We start from the raw sequence: 12,981 nt of genomic DNA on the forward strand, positions 1-12,981 counted from the left end.
TGATACTGCCTTGGAAACCAAGGAGGTATGTAGGAATTTAGCCTCCCCTCCCCTCTCATCCCTGATAACCAACAAAGAAAGTTTCCTTCCATGTACAAAATTTTCCTTGACTTTTTACCACAGTGGACTAATGTAATATCTGTACTTCTGTGAGCGACTTATTTCATTCAGCATAATGTCCTCCAAGTTCATCCACATTATACAGTCTTTTGCAGATTCCACATTATTGTTTAGGGTTGCACAGTATTCCATTGTGTGTATGTACCACAGTTTGGTTATTCATTCCTCAGTTGATGGTCCCTTAGGTTGTTTGCATCTCTTTGCTGTTGTGAATAGTGCTGCAATGAGCATGGGTGTAATATATCTGTTTGTGTCCTGGCTCTCACTTCTTTAGGATATGTACCTCTCTTTTGCTCTTCTACTCACTTCAAACATATCTTTCCATCTCCCCTCTTTCTCATTATTATAGTTTATTCTCCTTGGAAAGTGATAAAGGAGACAAGAATGGAGAAAATGGCAGATAACCCAATTTTCTGGATTTGATTCAGGGTAATTTAGAATGTAGAACACAAGAAAATATGCTTTTAGGTCAATGACAAGTCTCTGAGCATTATACAGATGTGACTTTCTGTCCTGGGTGATGTAACATGAGAGCACATCACAAGCTTCCTCTCTATCTCTAGCAAACCACAGCAGGTCCCTCCCATACACCAGAACCAGTCAGAGTATACCTGTGACCTTCAGCTACCAGTATCTATGTATGAGGGCCTTCTTATGCCAGAACTGTGGAAAGCTTCACAACCTATGGCAGGCTGGAAGCTCCAGGAAATTAATACCACAGGGACCAATGATTCTCATAATTGGTACATAAATATCTCATCTCCCTCACCCTTGGGTGTGGTAATTCTGAGACAAGAGTTTTGCACCACTTCCCTGATTCTTCATCCCATGAGACTGAGCTTCAGTTGTTCAGCAATGTAAGTTCTAATGACTCCCATCCCTTCCTTGAATCACTTCTCCACTTCCATATTGGTGTTACCTGCATTTCCCAAATAAACTACTGGCAATCAAATCCTTGTTCTCTAAGAACCCAAACAAGACACTAGCTAATGATGTAGAAATGCTAATCAAGAAATTGAGTCTCTTGCAAAGTGGTATATTGCAGGGAAGTCCATTTTAAAACCTTCATCCTCTGCCTTCTTGGCTTCAGGGCTCAACTCATCATACATTCTGACCTTTGCTGCTGCCATCTCCGATGATTCTTCTCCTCTTTAGATCTTCACACAACTCAGTTTACTTCATCTTGAAAAAGGTTTCCACTTGCCTTGCCTTCTTACAATATGCATTTCTTTATATTTTGCCCCTTCCCTGCCAAATGTTCAAAGGAGCATCTAAGAAAATTGCTTCTATTTTATCTACTTTCACTTTCTGCTTAACCACTGACAATATAAGTAATATTGCCACTCTTTAGTAAACAGCTCTCAAGTTGCCGCTAACAACTTTCTTTTTACAAACTCTAGTGGTCCTTTTTCTGCTATCTTGTCACCCCTTACTGTTGAGCATATTGACTGGATTTCCTTCCTGAAAAATGTCTTCTAGAACTTTAGCATTGGAAAGGATATAAGTACAGTCCTTTCATTTTACATCTGGAGGAAACTGAGGCCTAGAGATGTTGAATGGCTTGCCTAACTAGACACAAAAACATCTGGGCTTTGAATCCAGATATTCTGACCTATCTAGTATGACAACTACTTTTGGTAAGTCCTGATGAAAAAACCTTCAGAATGTTCCTAATTTTTATTTCTCCCTCTATAATAGCCTCCTAGCTGGTCTCTCTACCTTCTTCCTTCCATAGCTCATTCCATTCTCCATTGCAGCAGTTAGAATGATATTTCTAAAATGTAAATCACAGACTATTATCTCTATTTACTCTCTGATTCCACTTTATTGTACTTAGAATAAAATTCAAATGCCTTTCCATGGCTTGCAAGACTCTCCATGGTCTACCTCTTATCTTTCTGTCTCATTTTCTCCTTTTCTTTAATTGATCATCACTGTGCTCCGTTACATGGACTCTTGCTCAGTCCTGTAAATCAGCAAGGCCAGTTTAGCCTTGCCATGAGGCATTGGCGTTTCTCTTCCCTGTCCCAGACCTTTGCACAAATACTTCTTTCTCATTATTTGATGTACTCCTCAGACAAGCTTACCTTGACATCACTACATCTAATGATCTAAACTACCCCGTAGGATTTCCAAGGCAGTAAATCTTAACAGAAGCAGACTGCCTCATCTTTCTCCTGTGTAGCCCCTGGTGGGTTGGAACAGCCAAACTTTTGGTTAGCAGCTGAATTCTTTAATCATTGTACCCCAGAACTCTGTCCTCTAGGGTCACTGTGAGTCAGAATTAATATGATGGCAGTGGGTTTAACAATCTGAACACCCCATTATCCATCAAATTATGCTGTTTTATTTTCTTTGTAGTATTTACCACTAAATCAAACCAAACCAAACTCACTGCTGTTGAGATGATTCCAACTCATAACAACCCCCATTGGGCTTCCAAGACTGTAAATTTTTATGGGAGTAAATCACCCCATCTTCCTTTTGTGGAGCAGCTGGTGGATCTGAACTGCTGACCAGAAGGTTAGCAGCCAAATGCCTTAACCACTATGCAATTTATTACTACTGATTTGATGGGGAGTTTGTCATGTTTCCCACCATTAGTATATAAGTTTATTGAATATGGGACTTTATTTAGTTTACAACTATATTCCCAGCACCTAGAAGAGTGGATGGACCATAGTGAATATTCAATAAATACTTGTTATATGCACAAATGAATGAATTATTCATGTTTCAATGTCTCTGTCTCTATTATAAGAATCCTTTCCCCCCTTTTTTTTACTTCCCAATTCTATTACTCATCTCTCAAGAATTTTTCTCCACTATCATCAAACTGATTTCCTTATAAACCAAAAGGATAGAGGTAATTCCTGCCTAGGAGCCTTTGTTTCAGTTTTCTCTTTAACCCTTGCCTCTCTATTCAAGTTGTATCACTCTGTCAAAACATGTCAGTTTCCATTTCCATGGAATCATATCTCACTGTTCTAGCCCTCATTTATCACCAGTTTTTCAAATTATGTAAAATGACTCTTGTGTTTTATGTAGTCCCAGTAATCATATGTAATCCATATCTAGATTTGTTCTCAGTTGTTTCACATAATATTTAGACTGTGTCCAGATACTTCAAATATATATGTGTTATACATTTATATATGCATATATGAATGTGTGTGTATGTGTGTATGTATGTATATGTGAGTTACTTGTGCTTATGTGTGTGTTGGCATTAGCCCCATTTGGGCATTTGAGACAAAGAAACCAAGACTCACTGAAGTTGTTTTCCCATGGTAGATCTGGAATAGGACTGTCAGATTCCAAACTCTGTGACCTTCTATTCACCACACAGTAGCTTTTCTTTATTTTTGTTTTTAATTAGCATAGAATCCTAATTATTACAGGGTTCCTCAATATATTTTGAAACAATTGAATGAAACTTGTTCAGAGAGCAATAAAAAGCATTCACACAGCAAAATATATGTACAAAAACAAACAAGCTCACTGCCATTGAGTCGGTTCTACCTCATAGCGACCCCCATAGGATTTCCAAGGCTGTAAATCTTTACAGAAGTAGATTGCCTCACCTTCCTCCTGCAAAGCAGCTGGTGGTGAGTTTGAACTGCTGGCCTTTTGCTAAGCAGTCAAATGCCTTACCAGCTACACCTGCAAAGCTCCTTATCAAGTGGATGTAGATGATGAATTTTCTTTACAAGTTTACTTTGCAGTCCTAGTATCTAGTGTTATTTATAGTGATCCCAAATAGAAATGAAAGAAAGACCTCTTTGTTGCAAAGTTTGATTAGTAACAATATCTACAAAGTTCATATTCCTTTCATAGACATGGAAGTCTGAGAAGCAGCCAAACCTTAAACAAAGAATCAAAGCTATACAATACCCTAATGGCCTGGATGTGTTTCCTGGTATGAGGATGTGTACTTTAAATCTGCCTGGCATTTATGTAAGATAAATGCACACCTGGTATGGTAGTTACACACCTGTACAGGTGTCACAGGAGAAGTTACATTCTGAGGTCTGCACAAAACAGATTAAATAGGTCAAGTTTCTAGGTTGGTGGTTTCTGCTGTTTTCACATTATATACTGTTCTCCCTAAATATCCATAAGTAATTGGTTCCAGCACTCCCATGGATACTAAAATCCACAGATGTTCAAGTCCCTTACATAAAATGGCTTAGTATTTGCATATAACCTACTCATATCCTCTCATACACTTTAAATCATCTCTAGATTATAATACATAAAACAATGTAAATGGTATGTAAATAGCACTTCATGTTCCCTCTTAGTCTTTGAGTGATTGTTTTGTCTACTTAATTGCTTTTTTTTCAATTTAAGTATTTGTGATCCAAGGTTGGTTGAATCTGGGGATGTAGAAGGCCAACTGAATATTAAGACATACATTTTTTAACATGCTTCATAATTTATTTTCAAAAGGGAGTTTAAATGAGTTTCTTTGGAACTTCTAAAGCACCTTGGCATATAGTTTGAAAACTTGTTGTTTTGTCTTTTGCTATTCTTTTCTAAGTAGGTAGTATAAGTGCCTTTAATGTAAGAATCATATCTTTTGTGCTTTTGTTTTTGCAAATGATCTTTTCTTAGGACTAAATATACAGAAATCTCTCATCATTGATAATCTAATTTAGCCCACGTGTTTGCACAGTGTTTAGAATTAAGTACTATGGTGGGGTGATGTCACATTACTTTGTGGCTATACAAAGTCTTGATATAGTAAAATGTGGGTGAGATATTTTTAAAAATATTCTATTTCCTTGACATTTGTTTCTCCTTAGAGCACATGAGCCAATCATGAGCCTTAAATTAGCACTTTGCAACTTCCAAAAACCTGCCAAAGACAAGGCTGAGCAAAGAGCTTCCAGCAGGGAGGAAGACAAGACAAAAACATTTTATGTCCATCCCCAGGCTATACTGAAAATCCTGCAGTGTTAGAAAAGAGACTAGGATCCTTAAGAGTTGTGTCATTATTGAGCTGAAGTAACTAATTGGTTTCAGCTTAGAATTCTGAAACTGCTGTTTCAATATTGTGCGATATTTTATTTTCCCTTACATTAATGAAATAGTTTATGACCAGAGACTTTAATGATGCTATTTTGAAGTGCTGAGCCATTCAGAAATCAGGGTGTCAGTATTGCTTTTTTTCCAGTTTAGGGCCAAATTCAGTTGTGTGTATAAAAGTGGATTAACCACATAACTCTACCTAAGGCTTCACTGGCTCTGTCACTTCTCCCACTGGGCAGAGAACATCTAAATTCAGAGTTGGTGACCTAGAGGCTTTGTCCTGTCAGGGTTCAATACAAATATCAACTGTTTACTAATACAAGCACCACTCAGAATTTGTTTAGCCAGGTCTTATGTCTGGCCCAGAAAGAATGCAGAAGCAGTAAGGGCATTCCAAACTTTCATCCTTGACTCCGGCTTATATTTCAGTGGGCATTATTGAAAGCAATCATTCTTTCTTGCTTCAGGAGAAACTGTCAGAGGAAGAGAGAAAACACAAAGAAGACTTGGAAGAGCACATGGTGGTAGATGAAGATTTGAGGAGCGAAAGTAGCAGTACCGATGAGGGAAAAGACAAGACCAAATTGCTGTTAGAACGACTGAAAGCTCTGGAGGTAAGAAATAAAACAATTTTTACACATTTAAAGAAAAATGAAAGTCCTCTGCTGCTTTTATTGGCACTGATTTGGAGTGAGTATAAATCTTCCTTTCTCAATTCATCCTGACTAATATGATCTTGAGTCTCCTCTCATGAGTCATTTATCAATGATGATCAAAAAGTTAAAATTGTAGCACTTGAAAGGGTCTCAAACTAATGACTATGATTACGTTGGCTTAAGAAGAGAGCATAGGGGCAGTAGTTCACTTTAAATTCAGTTTAGCCCTTGAACTGGATCAGTTCCTAAATTATAAGCTTCTTAGAGGAAGGAGCTAAGTATTTCACTGTGTTTTCACAATGCCTAGTATAAGGAATAAGGAGCGCTGGTGGTATAGTGGTTAAGGCATTTGGCGGCCAACCAGAAGGTTGGCATTGAAACCCACAGTCCACTCTATGGTAGAAAGATGGAGTATTCTGCTTCTGTAAAGAGCCTTAGAAACCCAATGGTGACTGTTTTCAATTGGAATCAACTAGATGACACTGAGTTTGGTTTTCAGAGTATAAGGAATGAATGAATGAAATAATCAATCATATATAAGGATGAAGGAGTTTTGTTGGTGTAATGGTTAAAGCATTTAGCTGCTAACCAGAAGATTAGTGGTTCAAACTCACCAGCTGCCTCATGGGAAAAAGATGAGGTAGTCTGCTTCCATAATGATGTACAGCCTTGGAAACCCTATAGTGCACTTCTACTCTGTCCTATAGGGTCTCTATGAATTGGAATTGACTCTAAGGCAACTTGTTTATTTATTTATTTATTAATAATTTTCTTTAATTTCTTTAATTTTGAACAAAAGTTCCACATGTGAAACATAAAAGCAAGCTGAAACTGAGCTGAAAGGTCACCTGAGGAAGTTTTGGGACCCTAATTAGTTGCCATTCATCAATTCTGACTCAGGGTGAGCACATGTGATAGAGTAGAACTGTGCTCTATAAGGTTTCAATGACTGTTTGTTTGTTTGTTTGTTTTTTTTTTCCCAGAACTGAATATCCAGGCCTTTCTTCTTAGGGAGCTATGGATGGATTGGAACATTTGACTTTTCAGTTAGCAGCCAAGCACATTACCAGTTTGCACCACCCAAGGACTCCTTTGGAACACCACAGTCCTTCAGAACACAGTTAGAAAACTGGTCTATTACTTTGTGGCATGTGACATCACTTGAGGGATTAATTACTAACTCTTTTTGGCAGGAATCAGACTATTCTAGTTAGTAGTTTTTGATTAAGATTTCACATGCTGAAAGACTCAGTGAAAATGTCTTTTTCTATGACTTGGCACAGATCCTTTCTGTAAATTCTCTTATTGTATAGAACTCTGGGACATAATTACTTTTGAGCAAGGGCTATGCTTAATCCAACTCATCTTTGCAAATCAGGAACCAAGAGTATTTACTCAACGACTAAAAATGTAGGCCTACCATAGTCTAAAGAATCCAAAAATATTTAGTAATGGGAAGAAATAGGACTGCTTCCTTTTCTGCAATTGGAAATCTGTACTTGGTTTCCACCTAGGTTTTGCAATCCTGCTCCCAGTCCACCACATTGTTTACAGTGATTGTGTCCTTTTTAATCTAATTTCATCCACACTAGCAAAGCAAAATGGCTAAAATCATGCATGGCCTTTGAAACCAGACTGCTGGGAGGGATTTGGTTTGATTCTAGTTATTCTATTTTCAAATTTTAAAATATTGGGCAAATTACTTAGGCTCTCTGTGCCTGTTTTCCTCATTTGCAAAATAGGGATAATAATCCATTGCATGGATATAATGAGGATTAAATTAGTTAACATTCTGGTGGTGTAGTGCCTAAGGCATTTGACTGCTAACCAGAAGGCTGGTAGTTCAAACCCAACGCCCACTCCTCGGAAGTAAGTTTGGGCATTCTACTTCCGTAGAGATACTGCCTTGGAAACCTAAGGTGGGGTCACTATGAGTCGAATCCTCGATGGCAGTGAGCTTTTTGTACAACATGCCTGGTCTCTTTCATACATCTGTTCCAGGGCTTCCACATTTCTTTAAGTTGTCTTTGTTTGTTTCCCCTATTTATCTGAATACAGTGGTTAACATAAGAACTACCAATGAGAGAACTCAGCTACTCCACACGAGAGTGATAGAAGGCAGGCAGGTCATCCAGTGCAGTCACACGTGGAGCAGAAGAGAGGTCAGCTAAGGAAACTTCTGGCGAATTATTCGGACAAATACCCAGGGGAATTACCCTGTCCCCTCAAGGGTCCTCATATCATATTTTTCTTTTTTAATATGGTCCTTGTAAATACCTCCTTCAGGAAGACTCAGGTTGCTTCTGGAGAGTTTTGAGAAACTCATGGCTGTGTCTTTTGGTTGAATTAAGTGGATTTCCAAAATCAATGGTAGGATTGAGTTGATCTTATAATTTCTTTCTTCCCTAGAACCAAGTACTTAAATTGTTAGTTGTTATTTAGGATTACATTGAAAGTTTTTCTTAGTTCGTCTAATTGTGACTAAGAAAACTTTGTTAAGGACATATTATTTAATCAAACTGAGAGGTGTTTAAAAAATAGCTTTGACAGTGAATGTTTTTAACACACTCACTGTGTGAAAGAGAAATTATTTTTATTTTTATTTTTTTCTTTTCCTTCCCTGCAGATCTTTTTACTTAAGGTAACAACCATTGCATCCAACATTAGTTAGATGTAAGAGATGATATCTCTTACATTAGGCCCCACAATTTTAACTCACAAAAATATTTTATATTCTAAATTAAATTTCTATAATCATAGTGTTACTGCTTGTTTTCTAAAATTCTTTGTTCAATATTAAGTGAATTCTATCCTTATCCTCAAGGAGCACTGGTGACATGGTGGTTAAGATATAAGGCTGCTAACCAAAAAGATAAGCAGTTGGAACCCACCAGCTGCTTCATGGGAGGAAGACAAGGCAGTCTATTTCCATAAAGATTTACAGCTTTGGTAACCTGATGGAGGTTACTATGAGTGAGAATCGACTCAATGGCAGTAGGTATCCTTATCCCCAGTGAGGCAGTTGTGGTTCAGTAGGAAAATTCTCATTTTTCACATAGGAAACAAGGTATAATTCCCAGCCAATGCATATGAAGCGTAGCCATCATCTGTCAGTGGAGACTTGCATATTGCTATGATGCTGAACGGGAGCCCTGGTGGTGTAGTGCCTAAGGCACTTGACTGCTAACCAGAAGGTTGCGGTTCAAACGTACCAGCCACTCCTCGGAAGGAAGGTTGTGCAATCTACTTCTGTAGTTATACTGCCTCGGAAACCCAAGGAGGGGTTGCTATGAGTCAGAGATGACAAAATGGCATATAACAACAACAACAACATGATGCTGAACAGGTTTTAGTGAAGCTTCCAGACCAAGAAAGGGCTGGTGATCTACTTCCAAAAATCAGCTGATGGAAACCCTATGGGTCACCATAGTCCAGTCTTCAACCAGTCATTGCGATGGCACAGAACCAGCCAGTGTTTTGTGTCATTGTGCATGGGGTTGACATGAGTCAGAGATGGACTCAACAACAGCTAACAAAAACACCAACAACAATACTTATCCCCAAATCTCCAAAGCTCACTATCCTCTACTTGAACAGATTTAAAAAAAAAAAAAACTTCTTTGTCTGTATGTTTCATCCAAATTTCATATTTAGTTTTTAAATTACTATATCCTCAATGTACAGGATAGATAGCATAGGTTGTAAATTGTTGTGGGAAAATAGAGACCTGACTTTGACACATTGCAAAAAGATTTGGTCACAGACCTCCACGCAAATTTAAAATGTTGCTTTAGAAAATTGCAAGGGAATTAACTATAATGATTCAAAATTTACTTGGGGTAAAATTGTACATTGTTCCACAAGTTTTGGAAAGGCAAAGAATATTTTCTATCAGTGTATTTTTGAAACAATCATTTTTGTGTACCCTAATCTCTTGGCCCCTGAGGTTTTAGGAAGCTGATGGGACTGATTTTCAAAGTGATGGGAAGCAGCCTTCCATAGTTCCAGTTCCCAGGAATTAAACATGTTCCAAGAAGATGTGAAAATTATATGCACAGTTATACACAGTTATGCCCTTGATTAATATGACCATAATATTAAAAAACACTGATGTACCCCTCACTATGAGGCTTACGTAAATATTATCCAAACACCTTAACCTACAGCTTGAGGGTAGTCTAGTGCACAACTCTCCCTACTACTACCACTACGAGAGTGTTCCTTCTTGTAGTCATTTCTGGGAGTGGATTCTTGCTTGCACTCAATGTAAATCCCTTCCTTCTCCTCTCAGCACCAACCTCATATGACTTTTCCAAAATCCAGCCCCATGAAGAATATGTCATGGTAAAACATTCTGGAGGCTAAGAGCTTCAACTTGATCTTTGGATAGCTCTAAGTTTCCTCTAAATCCTTTAGCCAGAGCTATTTCTCACTAGCCCCTTTCTCCTTAGTCCCCAGCTTCCTGCCATAGAATTTGGGCAGTTTCTTCCAGTTGACTTGTCTTCCACACCAAGTTCCCTTAATTTATTATTTATCATTTATGCAGAGCAATTTTCACTTCCCATGCTTGTTCTATCCCTTGCTCTATAGCTACCCTAATATAGGCTTACTATGCCAAGCACTGTTCTTACTTTACAATTATTAACTATTTTCTACAAAGAACATTTAACTTCCTATAAAGAATTCCAAGACCAGAACTTAAAGTGATAACACAGCATACATACACACACACAGACACGTGCACATTTTTTCTCCCCTTAAAAGTTATTTACTCACTGCCTTGCTTTCAGCCATTTTCAGTTATTCGTGGAGAAGAGTAAAAAGTCTTACTTCCCAGGAACAACTTCCTCAGGCCTAAATTCTGATTTTTGTTTAGTGTTCGACATCTGGTAGAGAAACCACTTCTGCATTGTACCACTAGGCCTTAGGAGTCACATGGGCAATCTGGATGCCACTTGCATGTTTTCTGCAAATTTGCAGTACCCAGGTGTGATATTTTCTATATTGTTTCAACTTTGAATTTTCAAGGCTGTTTTAGAGACAACTTATTTGACTTTGAAAAGAGCTCATCATTCTCAATAGCACTGTCCGGTCCTAGGCCCTTTCTATGAAAGGATCACTGTAATCATCTAGGTTATGTGTCAACTTGGTTGGGCCTGGTATTGAGTATCTGGGCAGATGGATGTAGTTATTCCCCATGATGAGACTGGCAGTCAATTCCATGGTGGAGTCTGCTGTGAGCAGCTGAGTAACTGCCTTAGGGATATAGTCTGCTTCCAGAATATAAAAAGACACTTTGAGAGAAAGGTCATGAGCTTTTTGGTACATCTGAATCCTGCATTTCACCAAGTCTTCATCTTAGTGGCCTGCCATGTTGACTGCTGATCTTGAGACTGTTTCTGGACTTGAACTAGTCATCTGCTGTGTTGCTTGATATCTTGGAACTGTGCCATTTTACTTGTTGCCCTTGGGTTTGTCAGCCTCAGCAACCAGTATCTTTCTGAGTTAAGAGATGCCTCCAGCTCCAGTGAGCCAGGAGCAAGAGACAGAACTGAAGCCCAATGTTGAAGGGTCTTCACCCATTCCCTGGAGCTGGCACTATGAACTCGGACTTCATAGCGGCCCCTCCTTGAGTTTCTGAGGTAGTATCACTATGGAAATAGATTGCCCAACCTTCCTTCTGAGGAGTGGCTCGTGGGTTTGAACCTCTACTTTTCTGGTTAGCAGTCAAATGCCTTAGGCACTACGCCACCAGAGCTCCCTTTGTAAACTGTAAGAGAATGAATTCCTGTTTGTTAAAGCTATACATCTGTGGTATGTCTGTTATAATGGCACTAAAACCAAACCAAAATCATTGCCATTGAGTCAATTCTGACTCACAGTGATCCCCATTGGGTTTCTGAGGCTGTAAATCTTTATGAAAGTAGATCGCCCCATCTTCCTTCTACAGAGCAGCTGGGGGGTTTGAACCACTGACCTTCTGGTTAGCAGCCAAGTGCCAAGTGCCTATCCACTGTGCCACCAGAACTCCCAAAAGAATCACTCATGCCTCCCACCCTACCCACTGATTGAAGGAATATTCCCAGACTTGGTCTGGGGTTATTGGCTTCATCTTGTCTCTTGCCTGTTCTCTTGCCTCAAGCTCCTGGTTTGCTCATGACACGGTTCCTTGAAACCCATAATTAGCTTATCTCCGTCCTACCCCCCAGCTCCCACCCCCTGCTGCATCTCACTAGCCATTTCTCCTCACTCATGTACCAACCTTGGACCTTACTAGAAGTAAAGCTGGACATTTTCTTTTGTGGGTACTCCAAGCCTCATAGTATCTGATTACCACACTCTGGCCAGGGAGAGATCAGGGAGTTCTGAACTGCCAGGTAAACAAGCATGACTTAGCTATAGCCTCTAGATCAGAAAAAAATCGCTGCTTATAGGAATCATTTATTTTTGTTCAGAAATACATGACAATTTAATGTGTTAAGGTGAGTAATAGTTTTTCTACCAATTATACCTTTCCATGAGAGTATGACAATTAAAGTGCTATGCATAAGCATTTTGTTAATCAGTAATTCCTATTTTAATCAAAGTAGTTTAAAATAGTTCTCAACCCTGGCTGCACATCAGAATTTTGTGTGGAGCTCTTAGTCAATAGGTATGCACTGAATACCTTTGATGGGCTAAGCGCTACTCAGGGCACTGGGATTAGGTCATATTACTTAGTCTCTAGCAACACAGATCAATATTCCTTTGGAGACAGAAATCACATACTGAAATAGAATAATAAACAAATAATTAAATGAATAAACAGACAAATAATTGCTCTGAGAAGGGAAAAATGAGTAATAGAAGGGAGAGTGAGGGATGGGGTTGTGGGTGGTATTAACCTAAGATGACCTCTGATAAGGAGCCATTTAAGTACAATATAGATAATAAAAAGCACAGAGCTACATGGAAATCTGGGTGAAGAGCACTCCAAGAAGTGGATACAGCAATTATATAAGCCCAGAAATGGTAGAAGGCTTGGCAAATTAGAGGAGCAGAAATAAGAACTGTGTAATGGCACATAAATTATAAGATTGAAAAATTAGGGGTTCCGGCAAGATGGCGGACTAGGCAGAAGGATTGCACAGACCCTATTCAACAAAGAAAAGGGAAACCAATTAACACAGAC

The 12,981-nt window shown here is 38.8% G+C and overlaps 1 protein-coding gene across 1 annotated transcript in view; it reads left to right on the forward strand.

The window, feature by feature from the left end:
- NCKAP5 (NCK associated protein 5) overlaps positions 1-12,981 on the forward strand; it is a 988,332-nt gene that overhangs the window by 587,165 nt on the left and 388,186 nt on the right. The window contains exon 6 of the mRNA XM_007938042.2: positions 5,622-5,768. Within this exon, the coding sequence (XP_007936233.2) occupies positions 5,622-5,768 (147 nt within the window). The remainder of the gene's footprint in view (positions 1-5,621; positions 5,769-12,981) is intronic.

This window comes from Orycteropus afer, unplaced genomic scaffold (genome assembly GCF_000298275.1).
Source record: "Orycteropus afer afer isolate SDZICR_OR568_19922 unplaced genomic scaffold, OryAfe1.0 scaffold00004, whole genome shotgun sequence".
NCBI lineage: Eukaryota > Metazoa > Chordata > Mammalia > Tubulidentata > Orycteropodidae > Orycteropus > Orycteropus afer.